General features: G+C 29.7%; 1 protein-coding gene across 1 annotated transcript in view; it reads left to right on the top strand.

The window, feature by feature from the left end:
• The first annotated feature begins 4,603 nt into the window (after positions 1 to 4,603).
• Positions 4,604 to 24,854, top strand: part of LOC142328911 (uncharacterized) — a 40,637-nt gene continuing 20,386 nt past the window's right edge. Inside the window, exon 1 of the mRNA XM_075373065.1 lies at positions 4,604 to 4,981. Within this exon, the coding sequence (XP_075229180.1) occupies positions 4,913 to 4,981 (69 nt within the window). The 5' untranslated portion in view covers positions 4,604 to 4,912. The remainder of the gene's footprint in view (positions 4,982 to 24,854) is intronic.

The following is a 24,854-nucleotide window of genomic DNA, read 5'->3' as shown; positions in this document are numbered from 1 at the left end:
TTACTGAATTAACAATTTGAATAATAAAAACAAACACTAACAAAAATAAATGATCATAGAGCCCTGCATAAGCTGGGGAGATAAACAAATAATTAAATCACATAAGTACTAATAGCTTTTTTAAACACAAATAATAAAAGATTTACTCCACTATGAAACAAAATAATAGTTATTTCACAAAATGAATAATACAATGAAAACAAAACAACAGCAACTAGACAAAAATTATAATGTAAATTATTATTAACCAGTTTTCAGCTACATTACTGTATTTATAACTGTTCACTTATCTGTATCTCAGTTTCTGAACCAAAGTACAAAAATGTTGATTAAATGAAAATGCACTCTTTTAATTTCTTACATCTAAAAAAATTTATTTTAATTAAAATATACATATATATATATATATATATATATATATATATATACATGAGTATACATTCAAACTTCTGATACTATTAAGAAATAAGCTGGAAACTTAAACAAAGCAAATTTCATTGCTGTAAATTAAATTATTAGTATTATTTCAGAGGATGATATGTATGAATTTAAATGAAGTGTAGTCTTGTACAGTCTCAGGTTGACTAATCCTGAGATTTGCAGTAAATTGAAACCCAACCACCAAAGAACATTGGTATCCACAATATGTCCATCTACTCTTCATCGACTGATCCCATCTACAAACAACTGATGCCTCTGTATCCACCTTACCTGCCCTCTATCTTCTGATTGAGGAGGTCTGGGGAGCAAGTACAACCACAGCACAGGTAGCATAGCCCATTGCGCTATATTACCTGTATAACAAATGGTATGGTGTGGTTTATATCTATTCATATGCTGAGATACTTCACTGTAGGGAAAGGGTAGGAGACCGTGGTTCCAACCCTGAACAAAATCCTACCCGATACCGCGACCAATTGAATCTTCTTGGGTGAAAGCTGAAAACCGATTTCCTACTAACATGAGATAATAATATTTATCACTTCTTTCCCAGTGTCCATCACCATCCATTCTGACTTAGCCATCACTCAACAGTGATGGCTGAATCTACTGATGAAATTGTCCAGTGAAAAAATACATAACATAAGTAATTTTGGATACGTTGTTTATGGTTAGAAGGAACAATGTTTTTAACAGTTTTGTTAACTTCATTACTTGTCAACCCGTTTGAGTAACAAAATAAATTTTATACGGTTTTAAAGTAGGTAAGAAGTACTTGCTGCTGTAAACATTTATGATTTTTGCCACCTATCCCACATGCGGTTTTTGGCACCCAAAAATGACAAATTTTCAAGATCTTACGAATTGGTGGCAATTTTTTTTAATGAAAGACACTCAGTAACGGTCCAATTTTTCTTATGAGAACTACTAGTACCCAAGAGTTAAAAGGCAAAAAAACAGGCTTGATACTCTAAGCCCTTCATTATTTATTTTTGGGTCCAAAATTTGAAAAAACAACAATTTGTAAACGTAACTAAAGTAAACATTACAAGATTTGTTTATGTAACAAAATGAATTTTGAGTACACTAAGATGAAGTTGCATCTTACTCTTTCCAAAAAGCCCTTTTTGACCTCTGTACAATGTAAAATAAGAATGCCACAGCTCATGGAAAAAGTGATGAAAATGTTGGAGATTTTGAAAATAGTATATTACTCAAGAAATATTTTATTTTAAATATAAAAAAATATTTTTTGGCTCCTTCAAGATGGGTAATTATCATATAGCAAATATCATCAAAATCACAAATAGTGATGAATCATTTGTTGAATTAAAATGGAATACTGCTTTTTTAAAAACTCATCATTTACGACAAAACCTACATTTTCCAGTATGGTTCTGAGACAAAATCACAATTAATGCACAAAAAAACATTGTTTCTTCATTGAAAGTGTAAAAAAATTATCGGATTATTTTATAAGATCACAGCCTCAATGACCAATGACAGTAAAAGCCATGAACATTGACAAAAAATTTCCCATGAGAACATCAATGTAAAAAAATTAATCTGGTATAATTTTATACCAGAAAAAACACTAGAAAATTAGTACTGATATGTTGCAACAACTTGATAGAGATTCTAACTTTTGGGATATTTAATTTGATCTACCCCTTTTGGGGTATTTTGATTGATAAGTATTTTTTAATCAAGAATTAAAAAATACTTGGCAAAGCGAGTCCAAATTTAAAGCCATGCTCAATTTATTTTGATATTAAGAGTATATTAATTTTTTTAAAAAATGGTTCTAGAAAACACAACAGGGAACAAGCATTATTAAATGGAAGTTTTGACAAAGTTTGAGAAAGAGTTGGAAAAAACGACAACTATGGAAACATAATTTCATTCTTCATTACAATGTGTGTTTGCACACACACACATGTGTGCGTGTGTGTGTGTGCAAGCAAACACAATCAGTTATTAGTTATAAGGTGTTTAAGGCATAAATTATAATGTATAAACATCTTACTACTAAGATGTTTAAATGCTACCTCATAATATTTAAATATCATATATATCAATATGTTACTGCAATTTTTTTTTCTCAAGATACCAAGTAAAAAATCAATATCTGTATAGCCCTAATATTTTCTATAGTTTTATTTTTATAATTCCAAAAATACAACTATCATTAGAAGAAAAATCTTGGGAGGAATCTAATATGACAATTGAAACAGATAATACAATGAACAAACTAGAAAAAATTTAAATAACATTAACTGTAAAATATGTTACATACAAGACAAAAATAATATAAATAATAATTCAAAAATGTTAAATTAGATAAAAATAAAAATCTAAATTACACAAAACTCTACAAACCTATCACTGGACACATTAAATATTTTGTTAACATTAAATTCTTCTGCTAAGTTTGTAACATAAAAGTTAAAACACAAGACATAATTAAACTTTAACTTTTATATACACAAAAATATGGTACAATAACTATTAATAAAAACCCTTAATGTTTTTTTTTAATTAAACTTAAAAAAATTGTATATTTTAACTTTTTTGACATAAAAACTTGAAGATACTGTTTTGAGGTCTTAGTATTGATGAAAAAAATGCAATGAGTCATAGACAACTTACATTATTCAAAGTGTCCGTCATAGTTTACATGCAATGTTTTCAAAGTTATTTTTAATTATTATTATTATAATAATATTCTTAAAAAATTCTTTTAATTATATTACTTTAATTAGAGTATATTATGAATAACCTATAGAAAAGTTTGATACTCAAATTAAGTTTCCTTCACGGTTTATATCAACTGTGAAGTCAATTAAAGGTAAATGATATTTTAATCAATATTCTGCTACACAACAGAATATTACAATGTAAAACATGTTATGCAGTATTAATAATACAGATTTAGTTATTTTTAAAGGGTTGTGCATCAAATACTGATAATGTTATCAAAAAGCTGAGCAATAAAAGTAAACCTAACCACTGAAGAGAATATTCCATAACATATTAAACAAATCATTATTCTAATAACAGTACTGCACAAAGTACAATTGCACCCTTAACTTCATTAAAGTTACTGTTACGTTATAATAGACGCATTAATGCGATTAGATGAAATAAAATAAACAAATATTGTTTAAAAGCTGCAAGAGTTTTAGTCAACACGAATGCATATATAATTCCATAGCTAACTAATCTCATTTAATTTTCAAACATTTAAATTAAAAATAAATCCTTAATGCAATACTGAATATAACTATAATCCAACATAATAAAAAACTGCAAAAATATCTAACCAAAATAAAGTATTTCAACGAAACTTACTTGACATCCCTTTTTATGATGAAACCCGAACACTAACACGTGCAGAACTGGGTTTTCTACTTTATTATAACCGTTTTCACCCATTTGAATGATTATATTTAATGAAATTCAAATACTATTTGGTATAACATACTTCGCAACCACTTTCTCTCCGCCATTACCGTATGTGAACTTTTTCTTTCTTTTTCCTGTTTAGCCTCCGGTAACTACCATTTAGATAATTCTTCAGAGGATGAGATATGTATGAGTGTAGTCTTGTACATTCTCAGTTCGACCATTCCTGAGATGTGTGGTAATTGAAACCCAATCACCAAAGAACACCGGTATCCACGATTTAGTATTCAAATCCATGTAAAAATAACTGGCTTACCGTACGTGAGAACTGTAATCTGATAAAGAAACGAACACTCGCATTCGGTAACAAAACATCTGATACGATCGGTTTAATAGCAGGTGTACAAACATTATAGATTTTATGGACAGGTGGTTTAAAATAAAAAATATAAAAATAATGTATATTTTTGTAACATTAACAAAGAAATAAATAATTGTCGGAGTTTAAATTGTTTAGTTATTTCAAAGAAAAAAAGTTATAATGTTTAATTTACTTGATTGTAATGTAATTCAGCAATGTATTAAAAGGCAGTCATTTCAAAATATTCATTAAATATTTAATTTTGTTTTATAATTATTATACAACGTAACAAATAATTTATAATAGGATACTTCAGAATTCTTCGTGTTTTTTTTATTACACAAAAAATATATGTTATATAAATACATACGTTTTTTTTTTTAAACTAAACGTATCCAAACGATTTAATTCTAAGCAGTTGTGTATCGTATTAACAATCAAATAAAATTCGATAAAGGCTCCTGTGAATTTGTTCATTTAAAAATTAGAGAATTTAATGTTTATTTTACGTACATTAAATGACATAACCTAATTGTTGTACAGTTTACAGAATTTGCACGGTATGCAGAACGGTTAACATTGTGCCACCTCCTGTGTGTGTTCACCAGGAGGTGAAGTGGAGACCTCTGGATAGATAGGAGTGGCAACCGAAGTGAACTCTGTGGTAGGCACTAGGACAACATTCTGCATCAGGTGGTTCTGAGTATGATTACTTTAACATTGCTGCATCACCTCTGCCAGATGCTAACTACAAATATCTTTTGTGATAATATGGTAAATATGTTAACTTTTTCTAATTTTTTTGTCTTCAGTCATTTGACTGGTTTGATGCAGCTCTCCAAGATTCCCTATCTAGTGCTAGTCGTTTCATTTCAGTATACCCTCTACATCCCACATCCCCAACAATTTGTTTTACATACTCCAAACGTGGCCTGCCTACACAATTTTTCCCTTCTACCTGTCCTTCCAATATTAAAGCGACTATTCCAGGATGCCTTAGTATGTGGCCTATAAGTCTGTCTCTTCTTTTAACTATATTTTTCCAAATGCTTGTTTCTTCATCTATTTGCCACAGTAGCTCTTCATTTGTCACTTTATCCACCCATCTGATTTTTAACATTCTCCTATAGCACTACATTTCAAAAGCTTCTAATCTTTTCTTCTCAGATACTCCGATCGTCCAAGTTTCACTTCCATATAAAGCGACACTCCAAACATACACTTTCAAAAATCTTTTCCTGACAATTAAATTAATTTTTGATGTAAACAACTTATATTTCTTACTGAAGGCTCGTTTAGCTTGTGCTATGCGGCATTTTATATCGCTCCTGCTTCGTCCATCTTTAGTAATTCTACTTCCCAAATAACAAAATTCTTCTACCTCCATAATCTTTTCTCCTCCTATTTTCACATTCAGCGGTCCATCTTTGTTATTTCTACTACATTTCATTACTTTTGTTTTGTTCTTGTTTATTTTCACGCGATAGTTCTTGCGTAGGACTTCATCTATGCCGTTCATTGTTTCTTCTAAGTCCTTTTTATTCTCGGCTAGAATTACTATATCATCAGCAAATTGTAGCATCTTTATCTTTTCACCTTGTACTGTTACTCCGAATCTAAATTGTTCTTTAACATCATTAACTGCTAGTTCCATGTAAAGATTAAAAAGTAACGGAGATAGAGAACATCCTTGTCGGACTCCCTTTCTTATTATGGCTTCTTTCTTATGTTCTTCAATTGCTACTGTTGCTGTTTGGTTCCTGTACATGTTAGCAATTGTTCTTCTATCTCTGTATTTGAACCCTAATTTTTTTTAAATGCTGAACATTTTATTCCAGTCTACGTTATCGAATGCCTTTTCTAGGTCTATAAACGCCAAGTATGTTGTGGTTTGTTTTTCTTTAATCTTCCTTCTACTATTAATCTGAGGCCTAAAATTGCTTCCCTTGTCCCTATACTTTTCCTGAAACCAAATTGGTCTTCTCCTAACACTTCCTCCACTCTCCTCTCAATTCTTCTGTATAGAATTCTAGTTAAGATTTTTGATGCATGACTAGTTAAACTAATTGTTCTGTATTCTTCACATTTATCTGCCCCTGATTTCTTTGGTATCATTACTATAACACTTTTTTTGAAGTCTGACGGAAATTCCCCTTTTTCATAAATATTACACACCAGTTTGTATAATCTGTCAATCGCCTCCTCCCCTGCATTGCGCAGTAATTCTACAGGTATTCCGTCTATTCCAGGAGCCTTTCTGCCATTTAAATCTTTTAATGCTCTCTTAAATTCAGATCTCAGTATTGTTTCTCCCATTTCATCCTCCTCAACTTCCTCTTCTTCCTCTATAACACCATTTTCTAATTCATTTCCTCCGTATAACTCTTCAATATATTCCACCCATCTATCGACTTTACCTTTCGTATTATATATAGGTGTACCATCTTTGTTTAACACATTATTACATTTTAATTTATGTACCCCAAAATTTTCCTTAACTTTCCTGTATGCTCCGTCTATTTTACCAATGTTCATTTCTCTTTCCACTTCTGAACACTTTTCTTTAATCCACTCTTCTTTCGCCAGTTTGCACTTCCTGTTTATAGCATTTCTTAATTGCCGATAGTTCCTTTTACTTTCTTCATCACTAGCATTCTTATATTTTCTACGTTCATCCATCAGCTGCAATATATCGTCTTAAACCCAAGGTTTTCTACCAGTTCTCTTTATTCCGCCTAAGTTTGCTTCTGCTGATTTAAGAATTTCCTTTTTAACATTCTCCCATTCTTCTTCTACATTTTCTATCTTATCTTTTTTACTCAGACCTCTTGCGATGTCCTCCTCAAAAATCTTCTTTACCTCCTCTTCCTCAAGCTTCTCTAAATTCCACCGATTCATCTGACACCTTTTCTTCAGGTTTTTAAACCCCAATCTACATTTCATTATCACCAAATTATGGTCGCTATCAATGTCTGCTCCAGGGTAAGTTTTGCAGTCCACGAGTTGATTTCTAAATCTTTGCTTAACCATGATATAATCTATCTGATACCTTGCAGTATCGCCTGGCTTTTTCCAAGTGTATATTCTTCTATTATGATTTTTAAATTGGGTGTTGGCAATTACTAAATTATACTTCGTGCAAAACTCTATAAGTCGGTCCCCTCTTTCATTCCTTTTGCCCAGCCCGTATTCACCCACTATATTTCCTTCCTTGCCTTTTCCAATGCTTGCATTCCAATCTCCAACTATTATTAAATTTTCATCTCCTTTTACGTGTTTAATTGCTTCATCAATCTCTTCGTATACACATTCTACCTCATCATCATCATGGGCGCTTGTAGGCATATAGACGTTAACAATCGTTGTCGGTTTAGGTTTTGAATTTATCCTTATTACAATGACTCTATCGCTATGCGTCTTGAAATACTCCACTCTCCTCCCTATTTTCTTGTTCATCACGAAACCTACTCCTGCCTGCCCATTATTTGACGCTGAGTTAATTACTCTAAAGTCACCCGACCAAAAGTCGCCTTCCTCTTCCCACCGAACCTCACTAATTCCTACTATATCCACGTTTACCCTATCCATTTCCCTTTTTAAATTCTCTAGCCTACCAACCTTTTTTAAGCTTCTAACATTCCACGCTCCGACTCGTAGAATGTTATTTTTTACTTTTCTGGTGACCCCTTCCTTAGTAGTCCCCACCCGGAGATCCGAACGGGGGACTATTTTACCAAGGAAGGCGCCTCCATTATTGCTTTTGAAAATGCAGAGCCACATTTTGTTGGAAAAAAAAACAGCTGTAGTTTTCCATTGCTTTCAGCTGCGCAGTACTCAGAGGACTGAGTGATGTTGATATGGCCGTTTAAGTCGTTGTGACTTACGCCCCTAACAACTACTGAAAGAGCTGCTGCCCTCTTTCAGGAATCATTCCTTAGTCTGGCTCTCAACAGATACCTCTCCGATATGGTGTTGCACCTTCGGTCCAGCTGCTCTGTATTTTTCTAATATAAATATGTAATTAAAATTTATTTTATTTTAATTTCATTATTTTTATTCTAATTTAATGCTGAAGCGATAGCATCTTGTTTCTTATCGTTCTGAAAAGGTGTTACTGTGCATATATTTTTGTTGTTTTGATTGCTCCATATGTTGAGTTAGTATTTTTCTTATTTCTTTGTGTAATCTATTGTTTTCTTTTATCGTTTTTGTAATTTTTGCTACTATTTTTGTGTAATTTTCAGTCGGAACTCTTTGTATCTGTGGATGCGACCATATGTAAATAACAAATAACAGAGTTGTTTACTGCAACTATATTTTTTATGCGAGTAAATGATATTCATATTATTTGAATCGTTTATTATCGTTTTAAAATATTACCGATATAAGAATTGGATATTGTAATTGATATTTATTAGTTCAACATGGACTGATCATTATCTGTAAATGATAATGATATAATTGAACTTTTAAACGGTTCATCTGATAACGACTTGGACAGTGATTCTCATTTTCTTGTGAATATTACCAACGACTAGCACGATATAGAACAGGATTTATAACCTCCCGTCCAGAAAGGTAAAGATATTTGATGTAGGACCTCGAATATCTGTCGCTAAAAAAAAAGACAATACATCGGGCTTAGAATGGCTGATGTATGATGTTACCACAAAGCTTTCCAACCCTCAAATATTTATCGGTACTCCAGGAAAAACTTCCCAATTGATGACCTTAAAAATGTGTATTCATTAAGAAAGTTATTTTTTACTAATAAAATAGTTGATATTCTAGTGAAGAAGACTAATCTTATGTCAAAAATGTCTTAAAAAAAAATAATAAATACTGAACCGGTTTTTGAGGTTTCACCTGTGGAAACAGACTGATAATATGAGATGCTTTTGTTTGCAGCCGTATAAATGCAATCAGGAATCACTTGGAAGCCACAAATTGAAAGTTATTATAAAAACAAGCCTCTTTTTACAATTCTTGGATCTAGAAAAATTTTATCCAAAAGTGTTAAACTTCTGTCGCATATCATCCATCTTACTGATGATAATACTAATCCATCTAAAAAAATAAGATCGATTATTGACTATCTTGTTAACAGATTCAGAGAAGTATACACACCAGAAAAAAAATTTAGCAACTGATGAAAGTTTACTGGAAAGGAGGACTTCATTCAGTTTATTAGAATAAAAAGAGCACGCTTTGACATTACGGTGTAAGTTATTTCAGAGTCAGAAACCGGTTATATATGTAACTTGAAAGTTCATGTAGGTACAGACACAGAAATTGTAAAAAAAGTAAAAAACCCTAATCATGGCTACACCACTAAGCATTGTCATGAGTCTTTTAGAAATTAGTAATCTGTTAAAAGAATGGTTACTGTATTTACACTTATAACTATTATTGCCCCGGAGCTTGCTCTGGGTTGAGTGAGCGAAATATTGACTTATGGGTAACGTCAGCAAATACAGGTGTAAGATTTAAAAAAAAAAATTAAATAAAAATGAAATTCATGCAGTATGCGGTAAGGTAGGAAAAATGATGCTGTTGAAGTGGCAAGATAAACAAGATGTCTTGTGTTTAACTGAACACAAATTAAGACTGAATAATGTGAAGTCTTGTACACTCAGGCGTACCATTCCTGAGACGTATGCTTAACTGAACCCCAACCACCAAAGTATATCGGTATCCTCGGTTTAGTTATTAAATTTTTATAAAAGCAACTAACTTTTACTAGGATTTGAACCTGAGAACCTTTGACATTGAAAATCAGCAGTTAAACCACTGATTTGCCATAAGTTAACACTAGACCAGCCTGGTGGGCTAAATATATATATATATATATATACACACACACACACACACACACACACGAGTTGAAAAGTGAACTATATGTATGTAATCCAAAATTTACATATTAGAAAATTATAATGAAAAGATAATACAGTGGGACGCCAATTTTCCAGATGTCCAACTAACTGGACCACTTAAATCCAGACTAGGCAACTTAAAAAACGCTAGTACATTATTTGAAAAATTTAAACTATTCAAACAAACCCTTGCTTCAATAGGAATTTTTTTTATCAATCTTTATTATACTGGGTTTACTTTTAGAGGTAACGTTACCTAAGATTAATTATAATGTTATATCTGATCGATACATACCAAATTGTAAAAATATAAATTTTGTAAGATTCAACATTTTATGAATGAGAGTATGATTCTAATTTATATTTATTTATTTTTTATGTCGCCATGTAAGCTTGAAACTTTTATCTGGAACGTGGAAATGCAATTTTATAGCATAAGAAAAATACCATGCCTGATCGAAATCTGATAATGATCATGATATAGAAATTTTTGCTGAGGAATTCAACTATGTATTACAGTGGTCACATATGGTGCTTGTGTTATTGCATCTCAGTTGCAAAAAAAAAACCACACAGTAAAAATGATGGTATTATCAGAAACTGCAATTATTTTTGCTCTAACAATAAAATCGGATTCAGCCGATTTTAGTTACAATCATTTGTTTGAAAATTAGTAACATGAAAAGTGGATGTTTTGCACTTTTTTGAGAATGTCAACTTTGAATTGCTACAAAATCCAAACCGATAGAGATAAAAATTTTCTATTTTTGGAAGTAGATTAGATTGTTTCTCGATAATTGTAATTACAATTTAGTCCAAAACTACTACTATTTAAGCTTACAGGTTGTTTTAAGTATAAACATCACATTTCGGTTAACATTAAGTGTAGAAAAAAGAAATCTCCATTAATATCAGGCATTAATTTTGTAAAAATTGTTATTTGTAGAGTTGAATTAATTCACATTTTATGGTGAGGATCATAACCGATTTAAAATTGTGGCAATATATGAAGAATAAAGAAGCAGTCTCAGTGAGCAGGTAGAATCTTAATTATTGATTACAATATATTGATATTATGTCTCTGTCTATTAGTACAAATTAATTGCGATGACAGTCTTCAGTCTGATGAGTTCATCAACTCCTTAGTCACTACTCATTATAGCAACAAACAGGTTACAAGCTCAACTACTAGTTGCAGCTGTACTTTTGATATTACATACTCTATTTTCAAAATTTTTTCATCCTATTCAAATTGTTTCAACGATAAGTTTTTTTCCCATAAAATATTCATTGATACTAAAGTTAGGCTGTCTCATAAAAAACACTCTGCAGGCTTAAATAATACTAGTTTTGGGCTAAATCTTAATTATAATTATTGAGAAAAAAATCGTTTAATCTACCTCCAAATGTAGAAAATTTTTATCTAGACCGGTTTTGATTTTATAGCAAATCAAAGTTGGCCTCAAAAAAAATGCAAACTTTTTTTTAGATTTGTTAACGAAAATGACAACACATCTTATCCATCTTGTATGCTTTTTTAAATGAGTATCCTAATAAGGGCACTGAAATTGTATAACTTTTTCGCTAACAAATTTGGGAGTGTCTATACTAACAATGATTTTTCTGCTTCTCATGCCCCTAATTTTCAAACAAATGATGGTAACTAAAATAGGCAGATTCCAGTTAGCGAAAAAATAATAGCAGTTTCCAACGATACCTTTGTTTTTTTTGTGCAATTTTTTTTTAACTCAGATGTAGTTTAAACAAAAACTATATAAACAATAGTTTAAACACAAGCACCATCTTTATTGGCGACCACTATAATATTATTGAAAGTCATGTACCAAACCTACTTATTAAAAAAAAATTAAATTTTCAAAGTAGTTCTCTAGTGAAATTATTATTGCAATTATTAATAACAAGAAGTTTCATAACCTTCAAAAACAACAATAATCTACTTATTATTAGGAATTATTTAAGAACTAAGTTTATGTAATACTCTTAGTCATAAAGATTTATTATTAAATTTTACTGTTAAAGTTGAGGAATCTTTATCTGGTGATTCCAAACAATTTTTTTTAGATTTGTTAATAAAAATGACAACGGTAGATCTTATCCATCTTGTATGCTTTTTTAAATGAGTATGCTAATAAGGGCGCTGAAATTGTAGAACTTTTTTGATAAAAAATTTGGGAATGTCTATACTAACAATGATTTTTCCTTAACTAAAATTACATTTAACTGTAATTATCGCTGCAGTTAAACATTATTTTAACTGAGAATGATGTTGAAGAGACCATTTGACATAATTATAACTCTTTGGCCCAGAATATATTCATCCTCTTTTAGTGAAGAAATGCTCTTATGTAATCCTTTTTGTACAGTTTTTAACTAAGCTCTTCAATCATTCTTTAAGCACTCTTGTTTTTCATAGTGTTTGAAAAATTTGTTACATACGCCCATTATTTAAAAATTGTGACATTCAGATATAAATAATTATTCCCCTTGGCAAATGCAAGTTTTTCTCCAAGCTCTTAGATAAGTTAATTTGTATGAAAATCACACTGCATAAAGAAATTTATATAGTTCTTGAACAACATGGTTTTTTGGAAGGTAAATCTATGCAAACAAACTTGTATGTATATATGGAGTATACTGTTGATGCACTAAATGGTGGTATAATTATCTTGATGCAATTTACACCGATTTTCGTTGTGCGTTTGGTGTAATTAATACCAAATTACTTATTAAAAAACTACCTGCGTGTGGATTTAATAATAAATTGTTGTCTTGGATACATAATTTCGTTCAAACAGAATTTCCTACACTAAAGTTGATAATTTTATCTCTAAGCCTATTTATGATACATGTAGAGTAAGACAAGGAATGCGCATCGCATTTGGGTTCTCCAATTTTCATAATATTTATAAATGACATTAGTTTATTCATATGCTATTCACTTTTTTTTTAATGTTTTGCAGATGATATGAAATTGTCTAAGCCTATTACAAATCTAATTGATATTCAATTAGGCTTGAACTTTGACAATCGACTTGAACTTTGTGCAAAAAATGATGTGATTTCAAAAATGATCCGTTTAGTTTTTAAATAGTATTTCTTCTTATTTAAAAAAAGTTGATTTCATATTCAATTTGGAAGATTTGCAAATGTCGATATAATTGTGCAACTGAATAATATAAAATAATACTGCAATACAAAACGTATCTCCTATTAAAGACTTAGCTATATGTTTTGACAGTAAGTTATCTTTCAGTGAATAACTTGTTATACTGTATCTACATCACTAAAGATGGTAAATTTTATTAAAAGATTCTCTTCAAATTTTAGAAATATTAACTGTACAGAATTTTAGGTCATGCATTTATATAGTACTAAATTATGGCTCTGTTGTCTGAGGACAACTGAGGGTAAATAAGGCTAAAAATTTATTTGAAAAAGGTACAATGACCAACCAAGATTTCCGCAAGTAAAAATAAAATATGGAAAATTCAATAACAAATTTAAATATATGGCAGAAATAATCCAAGTAAATGATTTAGATAAATAAACCACACATGAACGAGAAAAATAAAATTTGCCAATCAACTAACAAAAAATATTTTCAAAAAGAACATCTCAGTAGATGCCAAAATCAGGCACTAAAATACAGTAATCAAACCAGAGGATCTGTTTGCTTCAGATGCATCTGCAGTTTGAAATCGAATAAAATAAATTCAATAGAAAAATACAAAGTAAAAACTAGAAAGTTTCTAGAACCAGTAATAATACAACAAAATGGATGCAAATTAAGAAGTAATAAAGGCATTTACAAATACAATAAAACCAGGAAAATGTCAATTCCATCAGAAAAATTAGAGCCAAATCTTTTTTCAGTCTCATAAAACAGATTTACAACCACATTTACAGAAAAAGAATGTAAATCAACAGATTTCAGTGGTTGTAAATGAAATCAAAATATCTGAAGCAGATAGTATATTATAGAAAATGTTCAGAAAACCGGTACACATTTCGAAGAAAAGTAGAAAAAAGAAAAAACATATGGTTAGAAGGAAGAAGGCAAAAATAAAGCAAAAGAAAGAAGAAATGTAGGAAAACCAGTAAAGAAAATACACAGAAGAAATAGAAATGAATAAAATATTATTGCTTCATTTTCCAAAGCTGACCAAACACAAAAAAAAGATTAAAAAGTTTACATGCTCATGTGATTGTTTCAGTCATGTGATGTGGTAAAGAAAAGTATATCATTTTTGCTACATTATCCTATTCTATCTCTAATTTAATATTTTTAATAAGAGGCAGAGCTTCATAAAAGTAATACAGGCCCATTAAAAAAAAAAATTAAAATAAATATCCATAATAAAAAAAATATGTAAATATAAAAATACTGTTGAGTCTTATACACCTCTCACACACAGCTCTCTTATAATTCCTTAATGATAGTTCTTTATTGATGTTTTGTGGTCGCTTGAATAAGGTTATATTTGATATTGATGAAAGCAAGTTTTCTCAATGGAAAAGATAAGAACACAAGAACAGGCGAATAATATCAACTATGACTCCATATTATGTGACTCACATTAAATCTCTCTGTGAAGCCATGTGACATGGCCCTTGGTTCACTGATTCTTTGAATCGTAGTAATGTATGTGATTTTTATTTTTTTAATCCCTTGTACAACGTAAAGGAAGAATTGTGATTGCAAAAAATTTCTGTTTTCAGATTTCAACGCAAATATCCATTTTGACTAGTTTCGGCGTGACATCTGTGTACACATGTGTCTCACATAACTCAAAAACGATTAGCCATAGAATGTTGAAATTTTGGATTTATGACTGTTGTAACATATAGTTGTGCACTCCCCTTTTGATTGCAATCGACTGGACGTGTCCAAAAAAGCTCAAAATCCAAAAAAATTAGATTTTGGACTTTCTTTACTGCAGTAATAAGCCCTCATTGAGAGCTTTTCAACGATATATCATAAGAATGGTACTTATTGGTTCAAGAGTTATAGCCAAATAAAATTGTAATTAATGAAATATTTGGATCTTACAAGGGGAAGGCACATCAGTTTGAATCAGACTTCATCTCAGACTTTTTTCTTTTTTTTAAATACATTGCTTTATTAACAATTATTAACCTCTGATTGTAAAGAAAAAGTTGCAATAAATAATAATTCAATTGCAATAAAAAAAAATGAATTAGTTGTTAGTGAAATAGAATTTTATGTACTTTTAAAAATGTGTATATGTAACATAATAGGCGTACAAGGAAGTCATGCGGTGCCCCATCAGATATGGTGAGATATCTGATTATTTAATATTAATTGAAATTGTATCATTTTTATTTATGCGTTTGTTTCAGTCTACTTGATAATAAATATCGTTATAAAATTTAGCAACCTTCTCCTGTTTTGTTGATGGGTACATCATAATAATTTTAAAAAACATAGTATTAGATACATATAGGACTTGCATTTATTTAAAGAGTAATAAGAAGAGAAAAGAATTATTCTTTCTCTAAACTAATTTTTTTAGGGTGGCTAGCTGCATCACTACCCACGAAGTATGGTTGAAATTAAAAGAAATCTGACATTCCTCTTGCCATGTACAATGAACTTCAAATGAAATGACACTCTTAGGCAAAACAATATATGAGGATGTTGTGTGCAGGGCTTTTACAAATATTGCCTCAAGAATTTTACCCCGTTTACATCACATGGCATGACTTGCCAACAGAAGAAAAGACATGGTCTAAACTGCAGGAACGACTTTTAAATTATGAACCGAGGTTAAAAGGACATGAAACATCTTTAACTCAAGGTCGATTCTCAACCCAGGGAGCATACTTCTAGACCTAATTCTAGAAAGGGAAGTTATGTTAAGGCTAATCACAATGACAAGAAATGTTTTTCTTGTGAAAAAATAGGCCACCTCTCTAAAAACTTTAAAGTGGGGGCTTACTTGTCGTAAATATAGGTTAAAGGGCCATAAATCAAATGAACGTCCATCTAATGCTGCAGTTGAATCAGGCTTGGAAAAACTAATGGAAGCGTTAACATTTTACGATGGTATCTTATATTCCACAACAATCTGGAGTAGCTGAGAGAGAAAACATAATAGTTTGTGAGGTGGCAAGATTGTGGTTGCATTCTCCACTATATATATATATATATATATATATATATATAAAATGAAAAATGAAAATGTTCAGTTTAAATTTAAAAAAAAAAATAACTGACATGTAATGAAAAAACAGATTAAACATTATTATACATAATATTTGCAAACGAGGGAATTTATACTGAGGTTATGGATAGAATACATATTTGAAAACTTATTCTTACCTAAGAATGTTTTTTCAAGTTCATAAAATATTAACTTAATACTGTAAAAAATATTACTATAAAATATTCAGCAATTCAAATCTACAAATGAATCAACCAATCAAACTAATGGAAGCGTTAACATTTTACGATGGTATCTTATATTCCACAACAATCTGGAGTAGCTGAGAGAGAAAACATAATAGTTTGTGAGGTGGCAAGATTGTGGTTGCATTCTCCACTATATATATATATATAAAATGAAAAATGAAAATGTTCAGTTTAAATTTAAAAAAAAAAATAACTGACATGTAATGAAAAAACAGATTAAACATTATTATACATAATATTTGCAAACGAGGGAATTTATACTGAGGTTATGGATAGAATACATATTTGAAAACTTATTCTTACCTAAGAATGTTTTTTCAAGTTCATAAAATATTAACTTAATACTGTAAAAAATATTACTATAAAATATTCAGCAATTCAAATCTACAAATGAATCAACCACCAATCCCTCTCTAGTGTTTCGGTACTTACTTGAAAGAAAATTATGTTGCTTTATTGTATATTTTTATAAAGTAATATATATAAATTTTATTTTATTTAATTAAAATATATTCGGCTAAACTAAAAATAATAATATTTTAAAGCCTACAAAGAGTACAAACGTTTAGTTCATTAAATCTCTTAATTATTGCTAACCTATTCCTAATCTTGTAATTAATATTAACATAAATGCAAATCACATTATTTAATTGTGTACTACTTCTTAATATAAAATATTATTACTGAAAGAACTTACCTAGTTTACACGCCGATATTCTTTTCTAATATATACTGAATACGCTAATTACAAATAATCATATAAACGAAATTTGATACTATTTTAAAAACGCCACTACAGATCGCAAAGAAAGAAATATTTATTATTTACTTAATATTAATAACGGTAAATAGATATTATTTACTGTTAGATTTGACAACGTTAATAATACGTATATTAGATTAATAAGTAGTTATCAGAAAGAAAATATTACTGTCAGTTTTGTTTATTTTCACTACATCGCTTTTATACATTGGAAGCACCTAATAATATTATAAAGTGATACAATTTTTCATCAATGTAACACATATTTTGACACTGTTGCCAAAACACATTCAATTTTGACACTGTTGTCACGTTGTTTTGACGAGGGGAAACACTCCTCCAGCAGTTATCTTTTCCAATTCTCTATACAATCACACTACAAAGTTACCACAATTTTTTTTTTCACTATATTGTTCAGAAGCCACCTTTTTATTTTATACTGTTATTAATCTGCATTAATTAGTTTTAATGTTCGAGTTAATAGTTTTTATATTAAAATACTTTTAAACTATTATCAATATAATATATTTAAAAATGTATTTTTTAAATGTATAATTAATAATTTTTTCACAATAAAACAAAAGGATTTGTAACTGACAGTTCGATTTGGTTCGCTTTTAATTTAAAAAATCTTAACTAGAATTCTACACAGAAGAATTGAGTGGAGAGTGGAAAGAAGTGTTAGAAGAAGACCAATTTGGTTTCAGGAAAAGTATAGGGACAAGGGAAGCAATTTTAGGCCTCAGATTAATAGTAGAAGGAAGATTAAAAAAAAACAAACCAACATACTTGGCGTTTATAGACCTAGAAAAAGCATTCGATAACGTAGACTGGAATAAAATGTTCAGCATTTAAAAAAAAAATTAGGGTTCAAATACAGAGATAGAAGAACAATTGCTAACATTTACAGGAACCAAACAGCAACAGTAATAATCGAAGAACATAAGAAAAAAGCCGTAATAAGAAAGGGCGTCCGACAAGGATGTTCCCTATCCCCGTTACTTTTTAATCAATACATAGAACTAGCGGTTAACGATGTTAAAGAACAATTTAGATTCGGAGTTAACAGTACAAGATGAAAAGATAAAGATGATACGGTACAGGAAAAGTAAAAAATCAAAAAAGGGAAGAAGGAGAAAAGGAGAAAAAGGAAGAGGGAGGGAGAAAAAGGAAAGAGAAACCGCGAAAAGGAAAATGGAACGGGGTAAAATTAAAATTGGGAAGGGGGAAAGGAAAAGTTAAAGGGAGAAAGGGTAAAAAGGAAAGGTTAAATTTTGTGAATTTTGTTAATGCTTTATCTAACTTTCAATTGTGTTCATTTATATATATAAGGAACTATATAAGGAGCTGATATATGTATATATAAATCTAGCGTATTGAAGCTAGTTAAAATTAATACCTTATTTAAAATAGATAAATAATATTTGTTTTAATAATGCGTGATGGAAGATAAAAAAAAGTTCTTTCTGCGCTGTCTAGCCGGCGTTCGTTGTTTTGTAAACATTCCTCACTCCACCGACTTCGAACGTTCAAGGTTAACACAGAGTCTAGTGCTTTTATAAATCTCTTACGTAATAGCAGGATTGAGTGTTATCTTATAAATCAATTAATAAAGTCAAACATTTTTGGATTAAATTGTTTTATTCATTGAGAGCCAAGTATTAATTAAAAACGACGAAATATATTTTTAAATATCTAAATAAAATAAAATTAGGCTTTACATGTATAATAAAGTGAATTAATAAATAGATCTACGGGTGTATGTACGCGCTTACACACCCATTAGATTTGGATATTGTAGACGGGCTGAACCGTGAAATATGGAGGTCGGCCAGATGCGATAACTTTGAAATTTAGAAATAATACTAATCATTCATTACCTCCTTACGTACCATTCGCGGTTTCTATAATCTACATCATAAAAGATGCAGTTCTGTTATTTTTCTTTTTGAGAAGATGACTGAAAGTCATTAGAGACTGCACTATTATATATTTCTTAGATTTTAACCGGGTATCGAATCTGGAACTTTTAGTCTAGCAAGTAAAGTAGCTACTTCTTTAATAGCATGGAGGTCATGTTACATCTAAAAAAGATTAATACTATTTTTTTTTTTAATTCCTGATTTGATATTTAAAAAATATAGTAACACTTAAAACAAAATTGTACGTGCGCGCGCGTGCGGGTCCGTATTTACATGTACTATATCTTGAGCTTGATTACGTATATAAAATAATTATTATATGTAATTAAATAATAAGTAAAAATCTCATTATAACCCCTTCGTGTATGGTTGGCGGTTGTAGTAATATGTCCATTTATAGATTAAGGGAAAATTTATTCTCTTTAATATTTGATCTAATTATAAGTTCGGCAAGATTGATAGTAAATTTTAAAAACAATTTAATATTAGACGGCGTGTAATGTTAAAAAAAAATTGATGGTGATTGAAACAGTTTGCGAACTAAATTTTAGATGGAATAATTTTGTTGTTTAAAAATAGTCTATCGATGACGTCATTCCGCAGTGGGGGAAGAAGAGAAGCATTATGAGTGTAACTAAAGAAATTCACCGAGATGTTTTGTCTTGTAGTTAGTTATTGGCGGGAATTATCGGTAGATAGGCGACTGAATACGTAGTGCAATTGCCTCCAGTTAACATTGTTTCTTAACCTAAGGTGTAACGTCATCCAAATTTCATCTTTTTATTGAGATATTCTTTATTACCGATTAAGGTGAGTTTTATTTATTTTTTAAATATTAATACAATTATTGAAACAATAATTTGCAGTTGTTTTATTCTTTGTTTGTATTACAAATTACTTATTAGATTAAAAATGTTAAATTCCAGTTAATGCCGATTGATTTTTACAGAATAAATTAATAAATTTAATAATAATAAATAAATAAATTTGCTGTGTTTATCTCTTAATAATTTATCCAAGTAGTTCTAAACAATATCGAAAAAATAATAAAGAGAAACACAAGTTATATGTTCGGTTGTAATTTTAGGTTATTTGGCTATTATATATTTAACTAAACTGATATAAGCAAAATTTATTTCGTGAGTGATATATTAGATATATTAAGTTTTAAGTCTGGTAACGAGAATGAATCGTGCTAACCAAGAATATAATTCGCATCTGTATCGTTATAAAGAATATTCTGATTGACTTATCTCCTGGGTTCGAGACCCAAAATAGCTTACCGTTTCTTCACCGATCTCAGTTAAATATTCATAAATGGATGTATACTCGGGAATAACACGAAAATTTGTAAAAAATAATTTTTGATAGGAAAGAAAGCTACAAATAATCATTTTAATAAATTTGTAAAAATATTTTTAGAAATCTATCGGCTTATTTTTTATTTAACATATATATTTAACAATAATTAATCGTAAAAAAGGAAAAAAACATAGGTAGTGAGTTTGTAGAAGGCGACCGATATTTGATAATTTATGTGAAGTTCTGAGTTCGAAACAGGATAATTATCATATAACTTAATAATTATGCGTACATAATATTTAAGCAGAAATTATTCGTAAACAGTACGACATATATACAACAAACAGTTCATTACACATTTTTATATTTTTTAAGCTAAATTAAAAAAAAATCACAAAATTGTTGAAAATGTTTAGTCGATCGTTCTTTTAGAGGAAAACTATTTTTAAGAAAAATTTAACGACCCTTCTTAGATCGATCGGTTGATAAATTAAGCGATTGATATACCGATCCTGGGTTCGAACTCGGCATCGTTTGGCATTCCTTATCGGTTACAGTTCATCTAATTTTTTACGTACAATTATAAACGACGCGAAATAAACAAATTACAAAAAAACTATGTTTCTTTGGCCCATCAAAGGAGCACTGAAATTTAAAAAAAAATGAAGTAACATAATTTAACGATGTACTCGTATTTTCGAAATAAAATTCTATACGTATAATTTTTTATTACTACAAACGACGTTATAACTTTTCTTCTCGTCGGGAAAAATATTGGGATCAGAGGTTAAATTTTACATAAATTTTTAATTTTCAGTACCGTTTTTTTGTTTTAATTCCAACGAGAAATTTTTTAAAGCTTTTTCACGAACGGAAGCGCATTAATACATTTAAAAAGGGTCGAAAACCTTAACGGTCAATTTTTTATTACAAAGTTTTTGTAAAAATGCACTTTGAGTGAGAAAATTTAAAAAATACAAACATGTTTAAGTAGCCACCGCATACAGAGAGAGAGTGTGATGGAGGGGATGAGTAAGAGAGTGACTTAGAGAGAGAGGGGAGAGTGCGAGACACAGCTGGTAGAGTGAGAGATTGGGTGGGTGAGAGAGCGAGGTTGATTGAGAGAGGGCTGGTAGGGGGATCAACGATGGAGAGGAAGTGAGAGAGAGGATCTCTCTCTCTCTTCCTTCTCTCTTCTCTTCTAATACTATTACAAAGAATTTAACACGATTTAATTTTTTTTTTTTTTTAATATATAAATATAAATAATAAAATGATTCATTATTAAATTTAAAAAAAAATAAATAATAAAAATTTTACGAAAAATATTAAAAATTATTTTTTTCATTCATCTTCCTTACTGGTTAGCTTGGTAGATGTATTCTATGTAAAAGTGTTGAATAACTCAAGCGCAACGCAGCAAATTATATGATGCCGAAATTCGCGGCCAAAGGGCCAGGGGGGGAGGAAAACTCAGGTTAATTGACAACATCGCACCTGTTGTAGTCACAATGTTAGAGCTGCGTTTGTTTATATACCACTCCGTATTAAGAATAGTATTAGAAGAGAAGAGAGATTTTTTTAAATCTAATAATTTAAATATTTAAGATTTTTTTTAAAATTTAATAATGAATCATATTATTATTTTATTATTTATATTTATATATTAAAAAAAAAAAAAAAAAATTAAATCGTGTTAAATTCTTTGTGTTTGACAATGAGGTCAATGAACTTATTTGATATTTATTGTTAATGCATTAGTGTTAAAAACTTAAAAATCATACTTGATAACTTTTTTGTTTATTTTAAGTTGTAAATACAGTTAGTAAAATTTACATAAATTATTGCTTGTTTTAAGTACTCGAATTATCAGAGAGAGATTTTCTTGTTACAAAATTGTTATTAAAATTAAATATAATCTGAGATTAATGTTTATTAAAACATTAGCGACTGAGATTCGAAGCCGGGACCTTCCGGACGACGCAAGATTCCATCTAGGAGATCGGTCGACAAACGGTTTAGTTGATGCTTGTTGAAGTATTAAATAACATTATATTTTCTGTTCTTATAAACATAAAAGGATTACATTAATGTAAGTCGCTTATAGCTTCTAACGCAACATTGTTGAATGTATCTGGACGTCTCTTATTTTTATTATTACAACCTTAAATATAATCGAGTTAATTACAAGTTTTACATATTAATTTTTTTACACCTTAATGCTGTATTTCATTCTAGAAATAAGTTTATAACATTTTATCGTATTAAAAACCATGTTGGCTTCTAAATCTGACGGTGTCGAGTTTGATTCTGGGCAAAAATTTAGTTTTTTTTTAATATCTCATTAATTTCATTTACCGCAAATTCTTCGCTCGTTAAAATACACGTGTAGGATATTACGAGGTCGAATTGTAAATAAAACTGGAAAAATTTTATCTGTTATGTATTATTAGAATTTTTTTTTTGTAAATTACTTTACAAAACGGATAAACCTTATCGTAATATTTTTAATAAATTTACTAAAATTAAGACAGATTAATTATTATTTTAAATAAAATTTAATAAACATAAAATAATCGACAAATCTTGATTTAATTTAATTATATTAAACGTCTATATAAGAAATTGAGATATTAACATTGCGTTGCTCGACAGAAATACACACACATATACACAAGTTTACGGTTGTATTTGAATTGTACTATGGCGTGATCATTACTGTCCGACGGTAGCCAATCAGAGCGAAGGGAGCCACCTGTGGTCCCCCTCTCGCCATCACCCATCATCGTATAGTCACAGACAGACAGATGTTTTTATTTACGTCATCCCAAAAAAATTAAACGAAAAAAGAATTACCTCTAAAATTAATCTTAGCAAAAGTCTTCTGTCAGCCTATGACCGTTACAATTTTATAAATTATCGTTATATTTTATCATTGGATATCGAACTAGTTTTTTTTTACTATAAAGAATTTACTTATTACTTTTATTTAATTTAATTTTTTTATTAAACACTTCGCTTTTATCATAATCTAATTTTTTTTTAAATCTAGCACAAATTATGTATTACAGTAAATAAAACTGTACCTTCAAAACTAGATTGAACTAACTAAATTCATATTTTAATTTAAGCACGGTTTATCAAAAATCGGCCTAAAAGGAAAATCGGGTAATATTTGAATAGATTTATAAATAAATATACACTTATGCAGACTTTTCAGAAAAGTACAAGGTCTTCTAAAGCGGCTTTTTCATTATTGCAATACCGGAAGAGCAACTTAAAATCGAACCTAATCGACTCGAACTGCATTTATTTTAGCGTCGCGTTTAACACTGCTATTACTAATCGTCTGTTTTTATCGGTTAACTGTTCCTGCTACAGTCCAGTTGTTATTTTTTTTTCCTTGAATCACCACATAAACTTGAAGCTTGTGCGTGGAATATGGAAATTTGCATTTTATTATTTACTGTAGATATTATTTTTTCATAGTAAATCTGATTTTTTTTTAAATCTCAAGTTAAATAACAGTGATTTTAATTAGAAAAAAAATCTGTTTTCTATTTATACATATAAAAGAAGCATATTTAAGAAATATAAATACTGTAATGCACTTACAGCACAAAAATCTTCCTAGCAAGAGAGTTATTTTTTAGATAATAAATAAATTATTAGTATAAATAATATATGTCCCAGATTATTTAATTAATTGCAAAATTTCATTAAAAAAAATCAAAAGATTCTTAAGTAAATTAAAAGAGTTTTTTGAAACTCTTTTAATTTACGAACGGGGAGAAAACGTTTTTGAAGTAATTTAGTAAATAATATTTATTTGCGATTGTTTTTTCTACGGTTTGTAAAATTGATGTATGCTGTTTAATTCAGTTCCATCTGTTTTATAATTGGATTTCTAATAATGTTTTTATCGCTGTTCTTCTCTTTGTAACTTCGTCTTAAAGTGCTGATGTATAAATCGGTTACAGTGCTTATTATTGATGTATTTTTTTTTGTCTTCAGTCATTTGACTGGTTTGATGCAGCTCTCCAAGATTCCCTATCTAGTGCTAGTCGTTTCATTTCAGTATACTCTCTACATCCCACATCCCCAACAATTTGTTTTACATACTCCAAACGTGGCCTGCCTACACAATTTTTCCCTTCTACCTGTCCTTCCAATATTAAAGCGACTATTCCATGATGCCTTAGTATGTGGCCTATAAGTCTGTCTCTTCTTTTAACTATATTTTTCCAAATGCGTGTTTCTTCATCTATTTGCCACAGTAGCTCTTCATTTGTCACTTTATCCACCCATCCGATTTTTAACATTCTCCTAT

This window comes from Lycorma delicatula, chromosome 8 (assembly GCF_047948215.1).
Source record: "Lycorma delicatula isolate Av1 chromosome 8, ASM4794821v1, whole genome shotgun sequence".
In the NCBI taxonomy this organism is placed as follows: domain Eukaryota; kingdom Metazoa; phylum Arthropoda; class Insecta; order Hemiptera; family Fulgoridae; genus Lycorma; species Lycorma delicatula.
Note: the sequence above shows the minus strand (reverse complement) of the source record. Positions and strands in the feature narration are given on the sequence as shown.